Genomic DNA, 26,437 nt, shown 5'->3' on the forward strand with positions numbered 1-26,437 from the left:
TGGAGGGGGGTCCGCAGCTCCCTCCGGTCCCCCGCAGGTACCCGTCCAGCAGCGAGACCCCCATGCACCGAGCCCCCACCCTCAGCCCTTTCGGACGCCCCCCCCCGGGCAGGGGAAGGGGGTCCCCTGTGGTCGGTGAAGCGCGGGGCTCATGCTGCTGCTCCCCCGACGGCAGGCAGGGGGCTGGCATGGGTGGCACTGTCCCTTGCAGGGAGCGAACCGCCGGACCTCCGAGGTCTTGGAGGGAGGAAAGGCCGGGGTGGGGCGGTGTTGTAACAGCGGGGAAGGGGCGAGAGTCTGTTTGTCCATAGGGTTCAGAGGAAGGGGTTGAGCCCCCCCGGAGCGGGCGGCGGGGCCGGGGCTCCGCTCAGCGGCAGTAACGGCTGCGGCAGGTTGCCGGGGAGTTCGGGGAAGGTGCCAGCCTGCGGGAAGGCACTGGCGGATGCGGGGAGAGCAGCGGAGGTGGTGGGGATGCTGCTGAGCGGCAGCGGGAGGGATGCGCTGTAGGTCATGGAGTTGCTGGGGAGGCCGGCGGGCAGGCTGGGCACCGGGGAGCTGGTCCGCATCTGGTTCAGCGTCGGCTTGGGCTGCTCAGCGAGGCTGAAGGGGTTGGTGGGGGACGGCGTGCTCAGACCTAGCAAGGAGAGGATGGGACACATCAGGGCAGTCAGAAGAGATCCAGAGCAGCCCTGTGGAAAAGAACCTGGGGGTGCTGGTCAGTGAGAAACTGAACATGGGTGTTGTGTGCACTCACAGCCTGGAAACCCCATGTCTCTTGGGCTGCATTAAAAGAAGCATGACCAGCAGGTCAAAGGAGGTGATCCTGCCCCTCTGCTCTCGTAGGACCTCACTTGGAGTATTGTGTGCAGTTCCGGTGTCCTCAACATAAAAAGGACATGGAACTGTTGGAACAAGTCCAGAGGAGGCCACGAGGATGATCAGGGGCTGGAGCACCTCCTGTATGGAGACACGCTGAGAAAGTTGGGGCTGTTCAGCCTGGAGAAGAGAAGGCTGCGTGGAGACCTCATAGAAGCCTTCCAGTGTCCGAAGGGGGCCTATAAAGATGCTGGAGAGGGACTCTTCATTAGGGACTGTAGTGATAGGACAAGGGGGAATGGGCTTAAACTTAAACAGGGGAAGTTTAGATTGGATATGAGGAGGAAGTTCTTTACTGTGAGTGTGCTGAGGCACTGGAATGGGTTGCCCAAAGAAGTTGTGACTGCTCCATCCCTGGCAGTGCTCAAGGCCAGGTTGGACAGAGCCTTGGGTGCCCTGGTTTAGTGTGAGGTGTCCCTGCCCATGGCAGGGGGGTTGGGACTGGATGATCTTAAGGTCCTTTCCAACCCAAACCAGTCCAGGATTCTACGATTCTGTGCCACCCCCGAACCTCCTCTTCCTCCCCCACACACCCCTTTTCCCAGCCCAGGGAAGCTCCCACCACTGCACCAGCACCTACCCGCGAGAAAGGGGTTGCGCGTCTTGGAAGCAGGTGTAGGTGCGACCAGGGAGTCCAGGTTGACCAGGGAGGAGGCGGCGGGGCCGAGGAAGGCCTCGGGGGTTTTACAGTCCTTCCGCTCCTTGCCGGACTCGGGCAGGGAGTCGGCCAGGTTGGCGAGGTCGAAGCTCTTCGCCCCATCCTGCCTGGTGCTGGGGAACAGGTCACCGAAGGGGTCCAGCTCTAGGGCAGGGGGGGAGATGAGCCGCATGAGACAGCCGGGAGACACCGAGGGTGATGGTGTCCCCACACCGGGTGGGTAACAGACCTATCCCCTTGGCTACGGGGCAGCCCGAGCCCACGGCACGCAGATGGGAACAAGCTTTGCCCACACCAGCAAGCAGCCACGCACAGCCCGGCCGGCCCTGGAGCTGCCTCTATTGCAGTGGGCAGGGGCAGGTCACTGTGCCCAGCCTGCCCCAGGTCAGCCCCTGCTGCTCCCCTGGCTCTTACCAGCGGGGCTGTTGGACTTGGCCGAGGAGGGCGGCTGTGAGGGGTCCTGCTCCGGTGGCTCGGCGGGCTCGGGCGGCTTTGCAAAGAGGTCGAAAGCGTCCCCCCCTGGAGCTGGGGGGAAGAGGTGAGACTCAAGGAGGGGAGCAAGCGGGGAGGTGAGAGGCAGGAGATGGACGGGCAGGAGAGAGGCAGGGGCGGCTGCCTGCAAGGAGACAGAGAAGAGGGCGTGCGGTGGGGGGCATGGGGCTGGGGGTCAGGAATGTGCATTGGTCTGGGGAGGGGGCTAAGATGAGCCGGACCACTGGGGGTCATTGCAGACCAAGGCAGCCCCATAGTGCTCGCAGCCATCCCCCCAGCAGCAGGCAGGTCCCTTTCCCAGCCCCAATGAGGTCTGCAGCAATGTGTTAACAACCAGCACTGGCCCCAGACCGGGTTTCATCTCCTCCCCAGCACTGAGGCACACACAAGGAGCTATATGGGGCCAGAGGAAGCACCAAAAGGAAGCACCGAGGAGGAACTGAGAGGGGGTTTGAGCTCTGAAATACAGACTGGTCCTGCAACCGCTCCCCCATCTGCAATTCAGCAACCGCCCTGTCCCAGCGGTACTGGGGTGACCAGGTATCACCAGGACACACACACACACACCCCATCACCCCACTGCTGCTATCCGCTCCCATGGGAGGGCTCCGTTAACTGTGCCATGTTAATTAAAGCAGCTTATTCTGTGCGGAGAGAAAGCCTTGAGGCCTTCAAGATGGCAAGGGGTGAGCGGAGCTCCTGCTGCAGGGCAGGAGAGCAGGGAGGCTGTCTGCAAAGCTAGCTATGGGAGCAGTGGGAAAGCACCTTGGGGCTGCAGGAGGGCAAAGCTGCCCGCAGTCCCCAGCAAAGCCAGTCAAGCCTCTTACCAGGGTTAGGAGGTTGCTCGGCCACCGGGGCCCAAGGGTCGGGAGCTGGTGTAGGAGCAGGGCCCTGGGCAGGGGGGGATGCTGTCACCCAGGGGTCCGCAGCAGGGAAGCCAGAAGACAAGGGTGCCTTCCCCCAGGGGTCGGAGGCTGCCGTGGTGCCGGGGGGGAAGTCCCAGGGCCCGGCAGAGGTTTGCTGGGATGAGGCGCTCGCCTGGGACAGGGGCTCCCCACCAGCGGCTGGGACCGGTACCCATGGGTCAGGAGCACCGGCCCAGGCAGAGGCTGCCGGCTCCGCTTTGGGTTTCATATCTGAAAGAAGAAGGGAAGCTGTGGAACAACGCAGGGTACAGAGGGATGCTGAGAGTGGGGATGTGCCCGGGGGGACCATGGCTTCCAGCAGCACCACCTGGGCATGAAACAGACATGGCAGCAGAGAGAGAAGCAGCAAAAGGTCCTTTCTGCTGAGCTCCTGAGGATTGGGAAGGGACAGAGGCAAAGGAGAGGTTTCTGCTGCTGTCCCAAGCCTGCGACTTGACCCTACCTGGCATATCCCATGGGTCAGCAGATGTGTGGCTGGAAGGGGCTGGTGCTGGCCCGAATATATCCGCCAGCTCCAGGATAGAGGACTGCAAACAGAAAGGGAATAAAGAGGTGAGGGCAGAGCTGTGGCATCACCCCCCATCTCCCCACAGCCCCCAGGCTGGCTGCGTGGCCACCCAACCCCATCAGTGCTCTACCTGGCTTTTCTTCATCTTATCTTCCTCCTCCTCTTCCTCCCTGCCCTGGGCAGTCTCCTCCGCACCTCTCTGTAGCAGGGAGTTCTCCCCTTGCCAAGCCCTCACCTCCTGTGGGAAACAAGGGACAGGCCCATGAGCTCCAGCCCCGCATCCAGCACCTTCTCCAGGAGACAGACCAGCACAGGAGCTGCCACCGCATCCCGAAAGGTCCCGGCATCCGAGCAGAGGCTCCTCCGGGAGCGAGCTCAGCAGGCAGCCCACAGCAGCGAAAGCGAAGCAGGCAGCGGAGCGAGGCAGCGTTTTGGGCTCCAGAACCCCAGAGAGAAGCCCAAAGTGCAAGGCGAGAGGAGCGCCCGGGGCTGCGGGGCACAGGTACCTTCTCGTGCTCCTCTTTGCTCAGCGCGAGCGCGAGCTGCAATTGCCTTTCTTCATCTGTGCTGGAAATTGGAAGTGGCTTCTGCCAACAGAGGAAATGGGGTGACATTTCAGCTTGCCCTCAGCGCCGAGGTGCCTGTCCTCACCACTGCCTGCACACCATCTCTGTGCCTCTTTGCTTGCGAACCAGCTCCTAATCAGGCTCCCCTGCGGCCACTGCCCCATCTCCTTCCCCTACCCCTGCATCAAGGCTGGGATGACCCTAAAGCAGGCAGGGAGGTTTCCATGGCCTCAATGCAGGCAGCAGAGAAGGGATTGATGAGGCATCCCCTCACCCTGGCAGCCTGATAGGGAGAAGGGCTTGTGATGCCTTAACTTGGGAATCCTGCCCAGCCGCACTCTGCTGGGGAATAAGCACCCAGCCCTGAGGCAGATTTGGGGGAGAGGCTATCCCCTTCCTGCCATGGCAGCCCTGATCACTGCGTGTGATGCTTGTCCAGCGTAGGACCGGCTGGGAATGGTGTCCCTGGTGGGGCTGTGCACGCCTGTGCAAGTGTGTGTGAGTGTGCACACGTGTGCACAGCCCAGATGGACTCCAACAGGCAGTGCTTTCAAGAGCGTGTTCCTACAGCGCTCATCGCAGCAGCATGTGGAAGCTATAAATACTCCGATTCCAGGACAAAAATAGGGATATACGCTCTGCTCCATCTCCAAAAAAGCCTCCATCGGGCAGGGAAGACAGGCAGCAGCAAGAGCTGTCTCCAAAGCATGTCCCCTGCATGGCAGGACCAGGCTGATGGTGCTCAGTGCCAGCTTGGGCTGGGGAGGACACACGCAACAGCTCATTTGGTGCCTGCATCCCTTTGGTGCTGTTTTCTAGGGCTGATTTGAAAGGATTCAGCCCCATTGAGCTTCCAGCCCAGTGCACAGCCACGGGAATGCTGCTGTCCCACCACACAAACACGGGTAAGACATCACCTAAAACCTGTGGGAAGGTGAGAGAAATGGGGGAGCTCAAACCAGAAGTCCTCAGCAGAAGAGGGCAGCCAGGTCTGGGGAGTCTCAGGACGAATCCAGACCCTCAAGCTCACCCTGGGGTATGGGATGATGGATGGGTCTCAGCCTGGTGCTGTCCCAGCCAGTACGAGGACAGGGAGCGGGGACAGCCATTGCCTCCATCTGCCTGCTGGCTGTTCTGGATGCCAGGCACAGTGCGAGCAGCCTGGTGCGGTTGCAGGTGCATGCACCGGCCTCGGGCAGACCCCAAATCCTCCTTCCTCCCGGGGAATGACCCACGATGCCCACAGACAAGGCAAGGTGCTGGGAAATGCCCATCCTCTGTGTCCCAGGGCAGGCAGAGCCCTCCTACCTTCTCTGCCTCCTCCCGACTCATGGCCAGCGCAAGCTGTAGCTGCAGCTCCTCCTCACCCGTTGTCTGGGGCCTCGCTTGCTCCAGGTCTGAGGCGAACCGTGGGGATGAGGATGATGCTGGAAGATAAAGGGGGAAAAGGGGAAGGAGCGGCATCAGGACTGGGGTATACCAGGGAGCACATCAGCAGCCTCCTCTTGGGCCCCATCCCAGCACACCAGGGGATGTAGCCCCACATTAGAGCTCCCTACCATGAACAAGCCACGGGTTTAAGGCTCAAGGCACAACCAGCTGCCAACACTGCTGGGCTCACCACTGGCACAGCCAAACCGCTACCCGTGGTACAGGATGGAGAGGGGCTTCACCGCCACCACCCCAGGTGAAGGGGAGCGACGGGCACCAGGCTGGCGCGACCCGAATGCACTGCTACACCCACCCCAGCAACACTCACAGTTAAAGGAGGAGGGTGAGCCCCGTGCCCGGCCATAGTCTTCGCCATAGGGAGATGCACGGCGGCCGTAGGCGACCTGGTGGCTGCCGCTGCCCATGCCCTCGAGGGCCATGCGCTCCTTGGTCTGCAGCGCGTGCGCCCGCTCCTGCTTCAGCCGCTCCTCGTCCTTCAGCAGCGCCATCACCTGCTTCACCTTCTCCCGGATGTTGATGCCCTGGTCCTTGCCGTCACGATCCACGTACTGGAAGTCCTTCAGCGTCTGGATGGTGTAGAGGTTCTCCCGGCACTGGTGGGTCACCTTCTCGGAGCCGGTTTTGATGAGGTAGTCCAGGAGGGTGAGGGCTTTGTAGACGTGACGCCAGTTCTTGCCGCTGTCGTTCAGCCGCCGCCAGATCATGCCCATGACCTCGGCGAAGGCCACGGTGTTGAAGGTGAGGTCGGCGATCTCTGACATCAGAGAGCTGGGGGGTCCCCAGGGATCATTGGAGGTGGCCTCCCGCACCTTGATCTCTGCCTCCGAGTAGTTGTGCACGATGTTCTTCACCTGCCGGCGCAGTGCCGAGGTCGTCATGGCTGCACGGGGCCCGGCAGCGGGCAGGGATGATGGAGAAGGGATAAGCACTCACGGCCGCAGCCTCACCGGTGCCTGCAGCAGGGAACAAGGACACACAGACCTCAGCATCACCCTGACCCAACCTCAGAGCCCTTGGCTGGCATCTGGGACACTTCTCAAGGTGGAAGTGCCCACCATCGGGCTATTAGGTGCCAAGCAGGATGCAAGATGCTCAAGGGGAAATAAAACCCTTACAGCAAGCTGATCCCCAGCACCGCAGAGCCGCTAAGAGATTTGGCTCCAGATTCAGCAACATTTGGAGGAGATTTTACCCTGCACTTCTGCTTCTAAAAGTAACCACCTGAAAATGGCAGCTCCCTCCTCCAGATCCCAGCTGCCTCAGCACCACCGTCCCAGCAAAGCCAGTTGCAGGCCCTCAGCCCTCGCACCAGCCAGGGGCTCCCCTGATGCTCCATCCGCAGCTCTATGTGGCCCTGCTCACCCCGGCCATCACCCCAAGGCTCTCAGTGCCACCAAGGATGCATCGTGGTAAACCTAAACCCTGCTGTGAGTCAGAGCCTGCCACAACTGACCAGCCTGGCAGCTGCTTGAGTGGGTTTTCCCAGCAAACTCAGTGATCCTGCTTCCGTGAGAGGCTGTGGGTACAGAAGCATGTACTGCGGCGGGATGGTGAATTCAGGGTGCAAACCTCCTGCGCCAGGATGGATAACACAACCCTCTGCCCCCCAAAAACCCAAGCTGCCTCGGGGCCTTCTCTGTACCCAGATGCACATCCAGGGCAGCAAGGGCTGGTGTAGCCAGGAGCTTCCTTGCTTGCTCCCCAGGAAGCAATGCCTGTCCTTGGGATGCAATGCACCTGACCTGATTCAGAATGGCATGGGTCAGTCTGGACCCATCTTCCCATGAGCTCATCGCAACTGCGTCCCCTGTTCTGTGCTAGCCCTAATCCTCACCTTCTCCCTGCACAGTGGGAAGACAGGGCCAAGCAAAGCCAGGAGGCAGAGACTGCCCGGAGCTGCCTTGCCCTCAGCAGGGCCGCACTGCAGGGCCAGGGAGCCAGAGCTCCCGCTGCATCTGCTACAAAACTCACTGGCAATGTGCTCCCCATCCAAGATAACACTTGCAGGCAGAGCAATATCTCCCCTGTGCAGCAGTGCCTGCAGACAGCGATAGAGCATCCATCCCACCACCCACCTCGGTGCCGGTACCTCCCCGGACCGCAGCCGCTGTGCTGTGTCCAGCCCTCTCCTGGCTCAGGACACCGGAGCAGGGCCGGGACTGTGCTGACGTGCCCACGAGCCACGCACGGCACCCGCCACGCTCCCGCACAACCCGTGCGACCGGTCCAGCACCTCCTGCTGCCGTGGGCCGGCGGCCAGGAGCCCCATGGCTGCGCCGGCAATGTCTCCTGTGAGTCAGAGAGGAGCCTGGCACCGCCACGCCGAAGTTTGTCTCCAGACACTTCCCTGCATCAAATCCCTTTCGCAATGCAGCCTGTCACCGTGGCCTTTGGATCCTGCCGGGACAACCCGTGCTGCAGATGGACACGCTATTGCCAGCCTGGCGCAGGAACGCATTCAGGACAAGGGCAACAACACAGCAAAGTCCTCCGGGACTTGGCTCCGTGCTCTGCTTTCCACCGACACCCAGGTGGGAGATAAAGTCATGTTTTCCAAAGGTGCCACTGGCCCAGCAAACACCATCACTCCTCCTCTGGGGCAGGATGATCCCTCCTGCCTCCAACAGGTTTCCTGGCAGGATAAACCCCAGGGCCAGCATGATGGGCTCCAGCACTGCTTGTCCTGGACAGAGACCTGATCCCAGATGGACTTTGCTCGCCATGAATGAGATGGGCCAGGAAGTCTGAATGGGAAGCAGGGGCAGGGGGGGAGAGCAGCAGGGCCCTGACTGAGCGCTGCCAGTGGCGTTAAGAGCAGCAGGGATTATCAAACACAGTATCTCTTCCCCCCCCCCCCGGAATATAAAGGCAGTGAAACAGAAGCTGTGCAGGAGATAAGGCAGCAGCACCCGGCAGCTCATATGGAATTACTGCAGTGACCTTGAGCGAGAGGCTGCCAGGTGGGAGAAGGACACAGGGGTGCGGGGACAGGTCCCCATCGCCCCGCTGCCCGGCCAGGAGACTGCGGACCCGCACGGGGGGGGGGGGGGGGGGGGCGACAGGAGCAACACGGAGGGGAGCAGGAGGAGATGGGAGGGGAGGAGAGCGCAGAGAGGGAGACGGGGGGAGCCCGGCGGGGGATTACAGCCTCCTCCATCCCCGATCAGGTGCGGGGCTGGGAGGAGCAGCGCCCGCCATGGAGGGAGCGGCGGGGGAAGGCTCCCGGCAGAGCCCTCGGCCCGGCTCCCGGGGCCGCATCGCACCCGCACTCCCCCCGGGGCCCCGAGCCCGGCCCGGGGGGCACCGCAACCAGCGGGGCCCGGCATCCCCCGGCCCGACGCAGCCTGCGATGCTCCGGCGTCCAGAACCTTCCTCTTCCTCCTCCTCCTCTTCTTCCCCTCCTCCCCCCGACCCCGCAGCCCGGTGCCGAGGGGCACAGCCCCGCTTACCTGCGCGGCGCGGAGCGCGGCCCCGCCGAGCCGGTGGCGGAGCCGGAGCCGGTGTGAGCGGGCTGGAGGCGGCCGCAGCCCGCCCGCTGCCTGCTGCGAGCTGCCGGGCTGGCTGGGCAGGTCCCGGCGGCAGGTCCCGGCTTAACCCCTTCGGGGCCGCCCCAGCCCCGGCCCGGCTCCCTCCCGGGTACCGGCAGAGGCGCTCAGCCCGCCCCGGCGCAGCGCGGTGCGGAACCGGCCGCGGGGGATGCGGCTCCGAGCCCCTGCCCCGCCGCATGCGGGAGGCGGGGATGCTGTTAAGTGCTCAGTCACTGCCCCTCGCTGGCAGCCGCCCAGGCGCCGCTCGCTGCTGCTTGCTTTGCTTTATTTTAATGATTTTTGCCCTCCCCATCCCCCTTATTTTTAGACAGAAATCAACGGTCCCGGGCTCGGAAGCGGCTCCGGGGGATGCCGACCCTCCGCAGGGCGCAGCTCCCGCGCTGGTACCCAAGGCCACGGCTGCAATTTGGGTTTGTTGCGTTTTTAATTTATATGGGTTTGGGTGTTTTTTTTTTTTTTTTTTCCTGGGATCTAAATTTGGAGCGGATTCTTCCCCAGCTCTGAGCAGCTCCCGGAGCCTGGCTGGGGGAAGAGAGGGAGGCATCAGATGACATGACAAAATAAGTCATGTCTCTCAATCGTTTCAATGCCACCCCCTCTCTCCCGGCCTCTGCCTTCCATTTTAATCACTGACAGGCCTTCAAGTATTATGGATATATATCATCTTTTTAATATCACTGACATTTTCCATAATGGAAAGCATCTCCTGAGTGCTGAGACATTCTGGAGGGCGAGCGTGGCTTCCTGCGATGCTCCTGCCACGCAGAGCTGGGACTCATCTTGCCCCCGGCACTGAAGGTCCTGCCTTGGGCAGCGGGGGGGAAGGCGGGAGGGGGCACTGGGAGCTGGGGGCACTGCCTCCGGGAGCTGTGTGAATCACATCAGTGTACATGTAGTCCCATTCTCAGCTGCAGCATCCAAACCATCCTCCAGGTCACCCTGGAGCACATCCCAGCTCAGGCAGTAGGAGGCATTCTCAGATCCAGGCATTCCTCCATTCCCAATACTCCCAGTTCAGCTGTGTCAGGCAGCCGAAGCAGCCAGCTTGCCCCTCTTCAGGCACTGATCTTATATGAGCAAAGGAGGGTCAACACCCTACAAGCTGCAGTGGAGATGTACAGACATAGGGTTTGCTTTGATAGACATCCCATGATGCCTCCACAGCCATAGAGCCCATCCGGGCTCTAAAGCTGATTTCCCTCAGCCCTGGCCCAAGCCAACTGCTCACCCAGACCCCCTTTGCCATAGAGAAGCCTCTGGAAATGTGCCAGCACCTTCTGCTTGCAGCATTTTCCTGCAATTCCCCTTCCCGGCCTCTCTAACAGTTATGGTGTCTTCAGGCCCTGCCTCACGTGATGGGGTTGGTATGTTAACTCCCAGGGCCAGGAAGGTTGCTCACCTTGGTTATTTAGCAAACACAACACAAATTATTAACAATAATACAAATAATGCCTACGTTTGGCAGAGGAGAAGGAATACTCTGTGTGCCTGGCTGATAGGAATTGTCATTATTGGGGCTGGAGCATCCGTATGTCCTTCAGAGCGTGGGGTCTAAAGCTCTAAAGGCTGTAGAGCTAAAGGAAGGACTCAGATCTCATACCAGGCCTTTCTAAAGGTGCTGTGTGGCAGCCAGCTCTAATTCCACTGCAGTTCCAGTCATGTAACTTCACAAATCAATGCAAAAGGAGGGGAAAAAAAGGCATCTGGCTCAGAGAAAGCCACAGCAGCAGCCAAAGAGCAGCGCAATGCTGACCCTGCATGTCCCTTCCTGCATGCTGCTCGTACCTTGTCCCTTGAGGACACCCTTGCCCAAGGCTGTAAGAGACACAGGCAATATTTATGACCAAAAAATAAGGCTATTCACAGCATTTGGGTTTGTTCTCCTTGCAGAAGTTCTTACGCCACTCAGCTGCCCTGTGCCACCAGGCTCCTCCCTTGGAAGGGAAGGAGATACGAGCACATTCTTCCATGGTACATGACTGACATGAAACTCCCATCTATCTACCTGATTTTGTATGAACAAATACCCCTGAGAACAGAGGTACACATGGAGCCTGGTTTCTACAGGCTGCACTGGAGGCACAGCTCTTGTGAAGGCGCTTTGCCATCTTTTAAGGCAAAGCTACCACGTTAAAGTATTCCTGCCTTTGAGACAATCACGTTGCCTCTATAACGTGCAGACTCCCTCTTGCCTAGAAACAGATGGCTTGAGCTGCTTGAGTTGGGCATATTCACAAGCTGATAATCATCTCCAGGGAGGCAGGAGCTATTGTCAAAGCCTGTGAGACACGCCCCAACTCCAGGCCTTTTCCCTTCTCAAGCTCAAAATGTTGCTGAAATTCTCACTACAGGAATGCTGAGCAGAGACATTCCCGTTGTGGGTCTGTGCCCGCTAAAGCCAGAGGAGGCTCCTGGCTTCCACACAAGTCAAAGCGCTTCCCTGCTAACAGAAAGCATCCCAAAGCACAAGGAGCCCCACCTGGCCAGCAAAACCAAATGAGCTGTGCTTTGCCAGCAGGAGGAACATCTCCTCTCCCCAGAGACAGCACACGAGCTGAAATGAGAAAGCAAAAGAGAACAGTTCTGCAGAAGGAACAGTTATTTCATGCGTGTCAGGGTAGGGGAGCACGTGCCTGAGGCTCACACGCCGGGTGCAGTGACGTGCGGTTTGTAACAGCGATGCTCAGCACGGATACACATCTGCTGCCTCAGAACCACCAAGGTATCACAAACCTCAATTAATAATCTAACACTGATGTCATCTCTCTGCAGGGCCAAAGCCTTTCTGGGGAATGCTGTCCAGCTGCTTTAGCAGGAAGACGGCACTTTACTGGCATACGCCAGGTCTCTTGTGATGATGCCAGGTCAAGAGACCCTGCACCCAGTTCATCTGCCTTGGAAACCTGCTCTGAGCCAGGCCCAGCTGCAGTGTGTGTGACAGTCCAACCTGGAATGCCGCTACAAAAAGCTCCATTCCAGCTGTGATGCACAAGGAAACCCGGACAGGAAGCAGTGCTAAGCCCAGACACAGACTGATGGAAGCAGGAGGGGTGGCTCTAACTCAAGGCCTTACCATGCTCACACTAGTTACAGTGTGGCTTTCACCCATTTTAATTCAAGAGACATTAGTCTCAGAAAGAAGCAAGCAAGAGCTGGCTCAGAATGAGGCATGGGTACCTTGAGCTGGATGGAAAGAGATGGCGAGATCAGCACAAGAAGTAAACTCATGGGCGCTAAACCAGGCAAGGTGGCACACCCCTTGGGACAGTGTGTTTTCCCAGGGACCCGGGATGCCTCAGAGAAGCCTGGACAAGCAGCCAGGAATATGACCCAAAATGGAATGGATTTTTCTACGCCACTGTCCTGGCACTTGGGCTCATGAACACAAGGGACACCTTCTGCTCACCCACCCGCTAACCAAGCAAGACCAAGAAACAAAGCGTAAGACACATCTCGTGTTGACTAGCGCTTTTAAAGCCTTCCTCTTTAGCAGAAATGTCAGTATTTGCTAGTCCTAACGGCTTCTGAGCTGTGATATTTCTTGCCTTGTCTCTCCTTGGCAAGTGCTCATCTGCAGAAGTAACAGATGATCTAGCAATCGTCTCGCATCACAGCATGTCAGAAAGGAGGCAGCCCACTATCTGTAATCACTGCATCACCTCACAAAGAAGAATCTCAGCTTGATCTGTGTAAATGTGCTTGTTTATTGGTTTAAAAGTCTCTTTCTAGTTACGAAGGGCTTCACTCTCCCACTTGAGAGCACCTTGTTTCTTTAGTTCCTCAAACAAAGAAACCATTTTGCTCACCATTGAATCCAGCAGCCCATAAACCTGCAGCAGAAATTAACAGCAGGTTAATTGCAGTGAATACACAGGGAGAAAGCCTGGCGATGAGACTGACAGAGAGATGGTGTCTCACAGTGGAGCACATTAACGTATGGGCACGCACTCATAGAAGAGGCTGCCTGCTAACAGAGCTTAGCTCTAGTAATAACTTTTCTGGCTATGAAGTGTGTTTAACATTATCTGAGGTACAATTAATTCTGTTCATCCCTCAAGAGTCCACAAGCATGCTAAAGACATCCCAGATAGAAATCCCGCACGTGGCTATGGGATGGCTGGGTTTATGATAGCAGGTTCCAGGCTGGAATAAAGGACATCTTACTTTGTGTTTCATGCTCACCTTGCTACAGAATTATGGACATATGTTTGGTAGCTTTCCGAGTTGATGCTTACCCCTCCACCTAAGCTTCAATGTAAGCTGACAAGCAGAGAACAAAACCAAGATACAAGCTTTGGACACAGACTTACTTCAATATAAAGTTTTTCCTGGTATATCCCAAACAAAACAGGGTCCAACTGCTCCCGAGGAGGTTCAGCTCCCTCCATGGGCTGTGCTCCCCCTTTCACGTCCAGCAATGAAACAGAAGATTTAATCTTTTTATCATCTTTTCCTCTTAACTTTCTGCTGCTTGGATGTTCCTATTGAGGGACAGACACAAAAAACACCCCAAGTGACACAGGTCAGAACACTTCAGCTTGTTGCAAGATGCACCGCCCCGAAGCAGCACCTCATCCATTGGGTGGATGACAGCCCCCAGCACTTAGGTTTTAACAGGCATCCCCCCACACACCTCTTTCCCTGTCTTTGTTCTTCTTTTGCCTTCTCTGTCCTTCCCACCAAATAACCTCTTGTCCTCTCTCCTGCTGGTTATTCTGTCTCCTTTCACAGGTACCTTTATTTCCACTATAAAAGAAAGAATTTCAATTACTCAAAACCAACATTTGCACACCCAGAAGCCAAGCCCACTGCGTCCATGCAGTGGAATTATTACTTTTACAATCTGCTTTCCTCTTTTGATTAATCTGACCTGTGTATAGCACTGAAAAACAACACTTTGAAGAGTACTTTGTTTAAATAACGACTTGTATCAGAACAAGGCTGTAAAACAGCTCAGGGGTTTTCTGGTTAGTCTGTGTGAAAACCATCTACATCTAGCTAAATTAAAAGGCTTTATTTGTGTGGTGGGTTTTTAATGGCACCAAACCACAGATCACAACTGGCATTACACAAATGCCTTTTTTAATGATGCATTTTCTCATAGAAGCTTTGAGGGGAAACCATTTCAGTTGAACTTCAGCACGTGTTGTGCATTCACAACAGTTCACAGACACAGGGTGCTGTGCTACAACCACCATTTACCTGCTTCCTCTGGACCTTCTATATAGGTGTCCTTCTCAGGCAAGCCAAGCAGGGATCTCAGCTTCATAGAGGCACCCACCAGAGCATCAATTGTTTCACGCCACAGCTGGAGACTGAGGGAAGTATCAGAATCAGAAAGGAGACAGCACAGGGATTGCCAGGGGTGAAGGCAACTTCCAGAGCTGCTCTGTCCATGTAAGCCAGTAAAACAGCACCCACTGTCCGGAAATCCATCCAGAGGGATGCTCAATCACCTTCTTCATGTTAGAGCCCTCTGAGGTCTCTGAGGCTTGCAAATCAATGGGCTCCCATGGACCCACATGTATTACTGTGAAACTAGATCTGTGCATTCGCTAAGCACATGTAAATCAGCATCAGCCTGCTCTGTGTTCACCAAGAGAAACCTGCATCCTTCTCATTTAGAAGGAAACAGAAGCTTGTTGATATCTTTACAGTCTGAAAGCCTGAGCAAAGAGCAGAGACTCAATACAGTTATCTGAGTAAAAGGGTAGAGAAAATTACCCATAGGTTTTATAAATACAGACTGGAACAACCTTGCCAGAAATAATCCTGTATACTCCCCAAAATTACATGAATTTCATATTCTAAACTTATCTCCAGGGAATTAAAAAAAACCCACTTGGGTCCTAGACAGCTGCTAAAACTCAGCTATTAAAAAACAGAGTGTAAAGACAACTTCTAGACCTTGTATCATTATCTGCACTCTGAATCACAACGCTTGCAACACAGCTTGCTAAGGCTGTTGATCACACAGCGCATTGACAAGCTTTATCTTGCAAAGGTAACGCACCAGATTTGATGCAAAAGGTCTGACTGAGTTGGCCTCTGTTGAACACACAGGTCCAGTGCTGCCTTATTGAGCTGGGCCAGCGCTGCTTCCTGCTGCTCTTCCACGGGGATTGACTTTATAGCCTAATGTGAAAGAAAACACACGGTGTAAGCAACACTTCTCCTCAGCCTTCACTCCCAGCCTGTGGACCCTGCAATCAATACCATGGCTCTCTTCTCAGACACAAGTATGAAACCAGGCTGCACTGGGCACTTACACACCCAGATCTGGCTTCCTCTATGGCTGGGGTTTGGCCAAGGTGCACACATGACCCTAGACCTGGGGAGCATTCCCAGACCCCCAGTTAGGTTGCAATAAGCCCCTCTGCAACTTCATAGGTGTGCTGGAGAACAGGGATTGAGGCCAGCCAGAAGACCCTGAAGTAAAGATTAGTTATGAAAGCAGCAGAGAGATTTCCAAGAGAGCACTCTATATAAAACCAGTGATGACAGAACCCAAACCACTCTTGCTTTCATCTAGGGAGGTCTGTACTTTATCCACAGCCTGTTATGAGTGCTCCCTTAGTGCTCTGATGAATAGGAAGGACTCTCCAAGGAGACGAGCCCTTGGGGAAGCCACAGGAGGCTGTAGGATTAGCCTACCCCCCCCCGCATTCAGTCCTGGGATGACAGAAAGCTAATGGCAGAAGAGCTTAAAATATCTATTACATTGTCTGGTTCTCTTTTCTTCTCCACACAACAGCCCTCAAAGGCTCTCTTGGGAATGTCTTTACAAGAGCACTGAGGGTGTGGGGAGCAGAGCTGAAGTGCTTTTCTGCAACACACATCGTAAATCACCCCTAACTTGGGGCGCGTTGGAGGCAGCGCTTTGGGTGGGCTCACACTGCAGCATGCCTGCCTGTAGGGGAATGAAAACACCACCACTGCTCACTGCAATAGCGGGAATAGAGGCCACCACCTGCTTAAAGTCCTCTAAGGAAAGGTTCCATCCTGAAGGGGCTGGTTCTTTCTCCTCCACATTCAACATTTGACTCGGAGCTCCCTCGGGTGAATTCCTCCAACCCAGGCTCTCTGTGATGCTGCTCTGAGCAGAGGGACCCTCTGCAATACTCTCCTGGTACCGCACGTCCTCCACACTCGTCTGGCCCAAGGGCACTTTCTCCTCAGTCATGTGCTGTCTCCACAGTTCATGCAGCTGCTTTACCACTTCGTGCTGATAATGCAACTGTGATAAAGGGGAAAAAGGTAAACAGTGAAATGAGCTATGCCTTTCCTCTACAAACCTGACTGTTAAAGCCACCACAGCAGACTGTGCCAGCCTCCAAGGATGCAGCAGTCCCACTGGTCTTCCCTCCCTGCTGTTTCAGTTGTGTATCCCAGCAAACAGCAAACATCACCTCAGGGTTCTTCCGGTGGAACAACTCTTCCTCGGTGACATAGGCATCCACGGGAGATGGGGTGCGCTCTGGGGTCCGAATTCGGCCAAGAAGTTCCTTTATGCTCTCTTCTACTATAGCAGCACCTTCTCGAGCAGCCAGGTCACTCTGAGGCACCACAACCAGAACAACACGTGAGAGTCCCTGATATCACAGTGTACAACACACAATCCCATCCTCACCAAGTAACTAATAAACACATTACCAACAGAGCTTTAATTCTTTAAAGGACCAATGTGACCAGTTTGGGAGACACAATCATGTCTTTATTAACAATATCAGGCTGCAGAGTTCTTCCTTCTTTCTCTTTTCAGCAAACCTGTCCAAGTATGTGCAGGTGCTCTGTAAATCAGCTCATTCTCAGCCCTAATTGCATAGCAATAAAAATACCATGTCATCCACTCCCACCCTTATCCTCTATTTGCATATTAAGTTCAAAGCTCACAGTCACCCAGTTACATGCTTGGTTACCTCCAGTTTCTCTCTGAGGTCAGCCAGTTTATCCTCAGACACAGCAATTCCCCAAAGGGTCACCTGCAGCACTGCTCCTGCTAATAACAGGGGATGTGTCCTGAATTCCCAGGCCTCACTGAAAATGCCTACTCTCTCTGACTTGAAAATAAAGGAGAACTTCCTCGTTTCTCCAGGCAAAATTACACCTGAAATAAGAGAGAAAAATGCACTGGTCTGCAAGAAGCCACCTGGTTAATTTGACCCTTTTCCAACCCCACCCTGCGTGTCCTTATCTCAGTACGAGACTCTCTCCCCATAGCTTAGCTGGTTATCGCATGTCATCCAGCTATTTTTCTCCTTCCGCATTTACTTCCAGTCACCACGTTACTGAACTGGTGTTATTTCCACTACACGCTGCTTCCACAGCGAGCTCAGTGCTCTCTCCAGCAGATTATGCCCAGTTTTTCATCAGAAAATGATTTGCTTCTCAGTATTCCACCCATTTGCATTCAGAGCAGGGGCAGCCTCCTTTCCTTTAAGGGATCCCACGAAAGGGATCTGCTCACACACCTCTTTAGGTGTGAGTCAGCTCTGACACGCAGGGTGGCTTCCTAAGGAGAATCATCCAACAGGCTTGCTCTGCCATTAGTCAGACTCCACATCTCAGATAACTCCTGCATACGTGTTCTCTGGTCTCTGTACAAAGGTCTCTGAGATCAGCAGCTCCCATACCTGGTCTGGTATCAAAGTAAAAACACTGCATCCTCTTCCCCTTGTGTTCTCTGGAGGGAATCTTGTGGGGAAGCCTCATCCAGTTATACCAGATGGCAGCTGTGCCATTATTGCTCACTGTCAGGGGGCTTTCAGCTTTCTCACCAGCCAAAGTCTCAAAGGTGAGGCGGGCAGCAATGCCAGTTAGATCCTACAAGAAAGAGGGAGAGGGCAAAGATAAGTTCTCCTCTTGCCTGAAGTCACACCACAACTAAGAGGGTGAGCCTTGAACCTGTAAGGCAGGTCCAATGAAGTGGCCATTATACACAGAAAGCCTGAGAATCTGAGCTTCACACCACAGACAGAGCAACCCCTTCTGCTTCTCCAGAGCAAACACAGGGATACTCTATTCTGCTCAGAATAAATCCCCTATTCTCTGGCCCAGAGGTGACACTCATTGTACAGCTGTGAGCTGGGAACTCCAGCAGGCTTAGCTTGACTAAGCAATAAGAAGCGCACAATTACCCTGCAAGAGCTGCAGTTGATCCAACGAGCAGGCTGGCCACAGAAAACTAAAGAGGGACCCAGTATGTCTTCTGGAGCTGCAAAGGGGTGGTCACTTAAGGAGTCACTGCTGAAGAAAACAAGAGCCACTGTTTTCATGGAGTAAAATTCACTTTCAGAGAGGGGAGAACCATGGGTGATTCACAAGACCCCATAGGAAATCATTCCAACCACTGCTTTTCCACATCTCTTCAGGGACAGAGCCCTGCAGGTGGGGTAAACTCCAGCTGCTTGTCACCATCGAGGAGGATCAGCCAGCCAGTATATTAAAGGATGATACCTGCGCCCAAGGAAGGCTGAGGGTATCTGACTGAATAAGGAAAGGCCCTTGGGTTGTGATAACAGATGGAGAGGACAGGGGAAAAAGGGCAAATTAACGATGGAAGTGGAAGGCTGGAAAAAGACAAGCAGATGGAGGTAAATTTAGAACAGAATCCCCACCCTGCCTGATGTAAGCTCTGGAGCCACACAGAGGGAAGGCTGGAGGAAGGGACTAAAAACCCCTTCTGATTCTTGCTCCTTAGGCCCCAAAGCACAAAGAAACAGCTTGATTCCTAAATCTGGTGATTATAATATCAGACTATGTCTTTTATTGTGCCCCAGTGGAGACTCCTCTCCATTTCAGGTAAGAACAGCCAAGGATAACCACATAGGCTGCTGGTGCATACCTGGAATTCTCTATTTCTGCCATGAAGGAAAACTTACCTTAGGCTCTCAAGTGTCTCAGACTCTTCAGAAGTGATGAGGCATGGAATAGGCTCTGCTGAGACAGATGTGAAAGGCCGCCCTTTACCGATCACCTCCAGCCCATCCAGATCCTGGACATACAGACAAATGACCAACTCCTGATTTCTCTCTTTATACAGGAAGGAGGTAAAAATACCAAATGTACCATCTGAGCCAAGTAAAGTGAAGTGGAGATATCTTGCTCCCATGATGGTTTTTAGAGCTATCCAACATATGTTCCAAAGACACAGGAAGGAACCAGTTCTGGCTCCCCCAAGAATCCTAGATGACTGCATTGCCCACTACAAATGATGCATGGATGGGAAAAGTCTCCTTCACACACATTTCTCATCCCCAGAGGCAGGTCTCAGAAAGGAAAAGGTGAGGTTTGCCCAGCTTTTAAGAGGAGGGGCTACCTGCCTGCAGGAGATGATTTCAGATGTGTGTCTTTCACATGGGTACCTTTCCATGGGTAAAGGTATCTTCCCTCCACCCTAAGGCACTAAGTCAAACCCCTACATCACTATTTGGCAGGTTTATTCATTGCCCGGGTCTTGGCAGCTGCATGCTGCTGGTTCAGGGTCCTATTCTGAGGCTCCTAGACCATACCATGCAACACTTAGGGAGGGTCAACAACCCCTTCATGGCCCTTTGGAAAGTGGGAACTTCCAAGAAAACTTCTGTGGGGATTATGGTTTAGATTCCTGATGCTTTTTTCAGATCCAGCTCTTGGCAATTTTATGTTACTGTATAGCATCTGAGAAGAGAAGAGAGATGCAAAGAATGTGCTTGCTCCTCCAGTCTTACCGGCTTATAGAAATCTAGCTCCTCTAGGACAGATTTTAGCTCCTGCCGCCGATGTTTCAGGAAAAGGCTCTTATCCCAGGTTAGATGGAAGGGGATCCTCTTTGGAGGCTTCAGGCCTGTGGAAATACCCATATAGGAGCTCACTGTCTACATACCCACATGCCTGTTCATTTCCTCCTCTGCCAAACTTTGGTCTCATGGTGTTTTAAAGAGGAGAACCAACAGATGACTGGGAAGCAGCTTGTGCTGCACCTATCAGAAGGGACAATTCTAATGTGAGCCTTGGTACTCCTGTGAGTCACTGTTTCTGCTGATCCCTCCACACTGGTACCCCATTTCTATGAAACCACCTCTCTGTGATGTTCCCTTACCCGTCTCCATCCGGACAGTGTGGGGTTTCCCCACGTGAGTGACTGGCTCTGGGTACCCACGTTCGCTCTGAGTCAGGGTCATCGTCAGGCCTGTGAGTTCACTTCCAATACGCTCTGGCTGGCTCCAGAACTCGCTTCCTTTTCGGTAACCCTAGGGAGGAAATCAGGGCTCCCACTGACACTCTGAGCTATTCTCACAGAGACCAGAAGCTAAGAAGAAGAAGGGGTCCAATTCTGCTTATGGGAACACTTAAAAAGCCTGTAAGTTATCACTTTCTGCAGAGCAAGCCAAAATTCCTATCAGGCTGCTGTCAAAGACAAAAGCACTTTCTTCTACCCAGTGCTATATGAAGGTTGAATGATATTAAAATAAAGCCTCACACAAATGTGAATTCTTTGATAGTGCTATAAATGTCAAATAAAACATTTTAACATAGGATACTCCCATAATCCTCCTGACTTGCCCATACCCCTTTCTCCATGGCAACCCTTTAAAAATCGAGCTTTCTGTCCCTGGAACAGTATTTGTGGCACTTCCCCATTGCCATTCCCCATGCACGACAGCCTTTGGTGAGAATCGTGAAATGGCACTTGCCCACATACAGCAGCTCGTAAGCAAGGAGCCAAGCACATCACCACTTTCCTCTGACCAGTGTTCATGGCTTCAGTTTTAAAGTCTCTGCTTGCACACTGGGCTAAAGGACTTGGAGTGGCTTTCATAAAGACCTAATGACAGGTCTTCAGGGATGTTACTCATAACACCGTGTCTCAGCTCTGTCACAAGAACAGAGCAGTCAGGATGCAGATGAAGCGGGGCTCTCACCTTTCCAGGAAGCAGGGCAGGGAGAGTCCTGTCAATGAGGTCACGTTCTTCCTGGATTTGCCTGTAACCCTCTGAGATGCTCATCAACAATTCATTCTCTGGCCTCTGAAGGACTTCTATAAAGAGGAAACATCAAATCACTGGTGCTGCACTTCTGGTCACACCCTTTACTGCTGCTGTGATTCATGTGTAACCCCCTTACACTGTCCCCCACCAAATCCACTGTCTTTTCCCAATTAGAACCACCAGCTACCTCCCCACAGCACCCATGGCTGCCAGTACTAGCACTGTGGGGAGCCCTGAGAACATGGAATTAAGACTGCAGTGGCAACAGGATTAAACCTGGTTGGCTATGACCATTACACTTTGTTGTGGTGCCATCAAACTCCTCCATCTGCACACAGTGTCACAGAATGAGGCCTCAGCTTTTCTCACCTCCTATATATTTCTCCTGCTTCTTCCTGATTGCCATATTATGATACCAGTTTTGGAGAGCTTTGTGCCCTTCTAGTGAGGTCTGATGAACCTTTTTCTTCTTCTCTCCTCCATGTTTCTCTTTTAAAGCTGCTGCAGTAACATCTGGATGAGAAACCTCAATAAGATCTGCTAACTGAAGAGAAGGGAAATACTAAATTAACCTCTGCACGCACACAGGAACACCACAATGAGAATGGGAGAGGCGAGAAGAAAAGAAAAGAACTCTTCAGATTGACATTACTTTTACCTTATCACCCTGAGAGGAACAAAACCAGGGCATTGGGAACACACTCAGAAACAATGGAAGGATTTATCTGAGTCATTTGACTCGAGCAATGGTATTGCTGCAATTCGGCTCAAGCGATGGTATTGCCGCAACAGCAGAAGCACATACGGAAGTGGAAGCCACCGTAACTCTTCCCTCCGTGACCTCCTCCTGCACACAGGACTTCAAAACCTGCTGGTGCAGTTTGTCTGAAGGCAAAGGCCTCCCTGCAGAGCGTGACAAGGCTGGGAAAACCACACCTCAGGCCTGACCTGTTCCTGACATGCGCTGGAGAGCATCGGAGGGTACAAGTGCCACAGAGCAGCACTTCTGTAGCTTTACGAACTAACCCGAGTGTTTCCTCTGGCCAAGGCTTCCATCTTGAACTCCTGGAGACTCCCCAGAATGTGATGAGGGAGAATCTTTCCACAGCCATCACCAAACTGTCCTGCTCCTACAACACACACAAAACCACCGACCCCAGAGGTCAGGCCACCAGAGCTGGGCTCGGCAAAACCAACCCCCTAAAGGTAAGATGTGAAGCTTGACCCTACCAGCAAATGTCAGTGGTGCTGTGGGCACCTCTGGGGAAGCAGGACACGCCACGAGGAGCTGCGTCTCCTTTGTCTCTTTGGGTTGGTGCTTTCGAACAAAGTATTTCTTCCTGACCGAAGCCTTCCCAGCACCTTGGGGAGGGCGCGGAGCATGAAGCTTCAGGAAAGAAACAGTCACAATGCAATCAGGTACATGCTACTCACCGCCATTCCTTCTGATCCTTCTAGGATACACAGTCACGCAGTGCAGGATGGTCCTCCCCTAAGAGGCACGTTACACAACTGTGCAGATACCAGCTCAGTTATTGGCTCATTCTTACAACTGGGGCAGGGAAGAGAGACTTAAATCACTTTCCCAATAGTTTTCTGCTGTGTCACTTGGTGTCAAGGTGCCTCCACTCACACAGGTTGACCCCAGTTTTGGAAGTGATGCCATGACAGCTACTGAACAACTTCCGTATCTTTTTAGACCGGAAAGTTGGAACCGTAACTGTGAAGATGCAGATGACTTCCCCTCCTACCTGAAGAGGCTGTGCAAGGATCAATAATCCTCTACTTTTGGCAGCTGAACTGCCAAGTCATAAAAAGCAGGACAAATGGAAGGAGAACTGAACCCCAAGAGTGAGTTCTGCTTGAAGTAAATGGCCTCCAGAATCAGTGTCAGGTAAAGGAGCTCCTTCTATCAGTACCAATACATACTTTCTCCAGGTCCTCCACCTTAATGGCAAGCGCCTGGATGTCATCTCCTTGCAGGACACATGGAATGGGCTCCGGCTCTTCTGCAATGGTTGAGGGGGGCGATTCCTGTGTCTTTTCCTTCTTGTCTGAAAAACAGATGAAGAAACCTCCTCTTCAGCCTCCCGATTCCTCTCTCAGCCTGGCTGCTCATTGCTGAACTCTGTTTAGTTCAGTATACTTAGGGCTGGGGTTTTTCAGGTAGCACAATACAAACTCAGCATCAATTCTAACTGGAAAAACCAAACTGAGAAGCCACAAGGACCAAAGTGAGTCACCAGGATTCGACTGCCTCACGCTTTATTCTTACACATGACACACACACAGAGCCCGTGCTTCCCGCACGGAGAACAAATTCCTGCCGTTTCCCACCCCAGCTCCGGAGCACAATTCCAACAGCAAGGCACAGATTTCCACAAGCTCTTAAACAGCGAAACAGCCCTTAAATACCAACTGCCAGCACAGGGGACCACCAGGCAGGCCCTCAGCTCAGACAGACCCACCGCAGGGTTATGTGCCCGCTTATCCTCATCCCGCGTCCGCTCCAGCTGGGGCTGGGTTAAAACGCGAGGACGATGAGGACGGGGAGGGGAAGGCGCTGATTTGCGGTGGCTCGGGAGCACCGGGGATGCTGGGCCCGGGTCATGCCCAGGGGGGTCCCGTCCAGCCGTACCCTGCGCGGTGCTGGCCTGGCTCTCCCTCCGGGTCAGCGCAGGCCGGGTCCCGCCGTGCCCGGCCGCACCGCCTCGCCGCGCTCCTCGGCCGGGTGCCATGGCAACAACGCCGCTTCCCCCGGGCACTGCGCAGGCTCCGGAGCCCGCCCCGTCCCGTCCCGTCCCGGCTTCCGCAGGCAGCGACCGCCGGTTCCAGCACCGGGATCCTTCCGCCCGCTGCGGGTCCCGGTGCGGCCGGGCCCCAGGCCCGCTGCAGCTGGCAGAGCAGGTCGGGCAGCAGCGAGTCCAGCACCGCCAGGCCCCGCGCCGTGCACCGCAAGCCGCTGCGGGAAAGCGTTGGTTGAGCCCCGGTACCGGAACTCCTCCCTCCGTCCCGGTACCCCCACCCCCCGGTGCTCACCCGCCGTCCAGCACCATCCATCCCTGCTGCTGCAGCGCCTGCCCCGGCGCCCCGAACACGGCCTCCAGGCTGAGGTGGGGGGAGAAGCGGCCCCAGCGCTGCACGACCGGGAGCAGGCGTTAGCACCGGTGTTAGCGCTGCGGGGAGCCTCGGCCCGGGCAGCTCCTCACTCACCTCGGGGGGGATGCCCTCGTCCGTCCGCAGCCCCAGGGCGAGCACCTCCTCCAGCCTGCGGGCACATGGGGAGATGCAGAGAGTGCAGCATGAGGGGAGTATGGAAAGGTGGGGGACCATGGTCCTGTACTCACTGCTCCAACGGGCTCAGCATCACCCGCTTCCCGGTGCCGTGCCCCCGGCTCTGCACTGCCTGCATCCAGGCGATGGGTTCCAGCACCTGGACACGGGCCTCCCGGCTGCAGCCACCCTCGCCCCGCGGTACAAACCGCCCGTGTGCCCCTGCAGCGGCAGAGAGGGGGCAGTGGAGCTTGGGGAGGCACACACAGCCATGTACAGCCCCAGTCACCCCTGCTTACCAGGCCCCACACCGATGTACTGCTCAGCCCGCCAGTAGGAGAGGTTGTGGGTGCTGAGGGCGCCCTGTGGGAGAGCGTTGTATGGGGTGATGGGGCTGAGCCTGCTGCAGGGGTGGCACAGCGCGTGGGGGGGAGCAGCACGGAGGGCACCCCACCTTCCTTGCAAAGTTGGAGACTTCGTAGTGCCGGAAGCCAGCAGCCACCAGCGTGGTGCGTGCTGCCTGGTACATGTCAGCCAGGAGGTCCTGGGGGGGTGCAGGCAGGGCTCCCCCCCACACCTGTGCTGCCAGCGCTGTGCCCCGCTCCAGCGTCAGCTGGTACAGGGAGATGTGGTCATCGCAGAGCCCCAGCGCTGCCTCCAGCCTCTTGGTCCAAGCATCCAGGCTCTGCCGCGGCAGCCCAAAGATCAGGTCGATGGAGGTCCGGCCAGGGAAGAGGCCTCGTGCTGCTTCCACAGCCGCCTGTGCCTCCACTGCCGTGTGCTCCCGGCCCAGCAGCCGCAGCTCAGCATCGTCCAGTGACTGCAGAGAGAGCACAGTGGCAGTGGGGAGCACAGGGGGGCTGCAGGGGATGGGATGGGGAGAGCAGCTCTCACCTGTACGCCGATGGAGAGGCGGTTGATGCCGGCTGCCTTGAAGCCAGCGAGGCGCTGTGTGGTGGTGGAGCTGGGGTTGGCTTCCAGCGTGACCTCGGCACCAGCAGGGAGGTGGGCAGCCCCTGCCAGAGCCTCCAGCACCGCTGCGATGGTGCCAGGGCTGGCCAGGCTGGGGGTGCCACCACCGAAGAACACAGAGGTGATGCTGTAGGGCAGATAATGGGGTGGGGGGACCTGTGGGGGGAGCACTGAAGGGCTCTGTGTTCCCCCATTGTCCCCATGCACCCACCTCTTCACCTGGCTGAGCTGGAGCAGGGTGCGTGCCTCCTGCACCAGGCAGGCGCGCACGGCCGCCTCGTCCACCGCCGGCACCACGTACGTGTTGAAGTTGCAGTAGGAGCAGCGCTTGCGGCAGTAGGGCCACTGCGGGCATGGGTGCCATTGGGAATGGCAGCACACTCACCCCAGGACACCCCGCTTTGAGCACATAACCCACGGGGGCCACCCTCCACATGCACAGCTCAGGGACCCACATAGCATCCCCACCACTCCAAGGCAAGGGAGCCTCATGTGTGCACCATGACACCTACAAGGACAGGGTGCCCTCGCACGTGTGCACCCACATATGTATAACCCCCAAGGTCCCACTTTCACGCCCCCAACATGCTCAAGCATCAGAGTCCCATGTGTACCCCTACATGTGCAAGCTCCTGGGTCCCACATGCACCAACCCACGTGTGCAAACCCCGGGGTCCTTCCCCCCCCCCCCACCACCACCCCCGTGTGCAACCCCGGGTTCCCCGCTCACATGCACGTAGACCGAGGCTGCGGCGGGGGCAGCCGCTTCTGGGACCGGTTCCGAGGCAGGACCGGCTCCCGGTGCCCGTCCCGGGCCGGGCCGCACCGCAGCGATCGCCGCCGCCCGCCGCCAGCCCCGCGCCGCCATGGGCACCGCAACCCCGCCCCGGGGCGGGCACGGCGCTCGCCCGCCCCTCGGTGGGGACGGGAAGGGAACGGGGCAGAGCCGGGTCCGGTGGCGCTCCCAGCGCCGCACGCAGGGTCCCGGGGAGGCTTTGGTACCCCGGGAGCTGCCCCCGTCCGGCGCTAGCGGAGGAGGTTCCGCTTTTCTGTGCCTCCGCAAACGCGGCACTGAGGTCCCACACGTTACTTGCTCTGTTAATAGCCACGGGGGAGCGAGAGCTGCCTGCGGCACGAGTCACGGCGCCAGTTCCTGTTAACAGGCCACGAGTTTGGGGTATCCCACGCTTGATGTAA

General features: G+C 55.8%; 3 protein-coding genes across 8 annotated transcripts; all 3 read right to left on the reverse strand.

The window, feature by feature from the left end:
- Positions 1–31: 31 nt before the first annotated feature.
- On the reverse strand, positions 32–9,067 carry EPN3 (epsin 3). 3 transcript variants are annotated; one of them, XM_062639820.1, is made up of 10 exons: positions 8,928–9,067; positions 5,786–6,431; positions 5,335–5,453; positions 3,967–4,047; positions 3,591–3,698; positions 3,395–3,479; positions 2,854–3,162; positions 1,949–2,059; positions 1,457–1,678; positions 32–634 (listed from the first exon to the last, which is right to left on the reverse strand). In XM_062639820.1, exons 2-10 carry the CDS (start codon positions 6,354–6,356, stop codon positions 315–317), a joined length of 1,926 nt encoding a protein of 641 aa, XP_062495804.1. In that variant the 5' UTR covers positions 6,357–6,431; positions 8,928–9,067; the 3' UTR covers positions 32–314. The 3 variants fall into 3 exon arrangements, with proteins under 3 accessions (XP_062495804.1, XP_062495805.1, XP_062495806.1); XM_062639821.1 differs by lacking the exon at positions 3,967–4,047; XM_062639822.1 differs by lacking the exon at positions 1,949–2,059.
- A 3,639-nt stretch (positions 9,068–12,706) lies between these two features.
- Positions 12,707–23,777, reverse strand: MYCBPAP (MYCBP associated protein). Of its 4 annotated transcripts, none has more exons than XM_062639816.1 (19): positions 23,634–23,776; positions 22,925–23,049; positions 22,226–22,382; positions 22,022–22,125; positions 21,365–21,539; positions 20,930–21,045; positions 20,107–20,257; positions 19,736–19,851; positions 18,908–19,020; positions 18,164–18,269; positions 17,660–17,849; positions 16,946–17,133; positions 16,436–16,582; positions 15,997–16,263; positions 15,040–15,161; positions 14,229–14,341; positions 13,660–13,772; positions 13,337–13,507; positions 12,707–12,856 (listed from the first exon to the last, which is right to left on the reverse strand). In XM_062639816.1, exons 1-19 carry the CDS (start codon positions 23,731–23,733, stop codon positions 12,752–12,754), a joined length of 2,679 nt encoding a protein of 892 aa, XP_062495800.1. In that variant the 5' UTR covers positions 23,734–23,776; the 3' UTR covers positions 12,707–12,751. The 4 variants fall into 4 exon arrangements, with proteins under 4 accessions (XP_062495800.1, XP_062495799.1, XP_062495802.1 ...); XM_062639815.1 differs by having other exon boundaries at positions 18,164–18,272; positions 23,634–23,775; XM_062639818.1 differs by lacking the exon at positions 15,997–16,263 and having other exon boundaries at positions 16,322–16,582; positions 18,164–18,272; positions 23,634–23,777.
- Positions 23,778–23,788: 11 nt separating this feature from the next.
- Positions 23,789–26,118, reverse strand: RSAD1 (radical S-adenosyl methionine domain containing 1; the record flags this gene model as incomplete). The annotated part of the gene is made up of 9 exons (XM_062639823.1): positions 25,971–26,118; positions 25,452–25,585; positions 25,163–25,367; positions 24,723–25,088; positions 24,568–24,631; positions 24,343–24,490; positions 24,209–24,263; positions 24,035–24,132; positions 23,789–23,957 (listed from the first exon to the last, which is right to left on the reverse strand). Coding segments are annotated over exons 1-9 (1,377 nt in total), but the record flags the coding sequence as incomplete, so codon positions are not given.
- Between the last annotated feature and the right edge of the window lie 319 nt (positions 26,119–26,437).

The sequence above is a fragment of the Pezoporus occidentalis genome, unplaced genomic scaffold (assembly GCF_034315485.1).
Source record: "Pezoporus occidentalis ecotype Australia unplaced genomic scaffold, CSIRO_AGI_Poc_V1 ctg62, whole genome shotgun sequence".
NCBI lineage: Eukaryota > Metazoa > Chordata > Aves > Psittaciformes > Psittacidae > Pezoporus > Pezoporus occidentalis.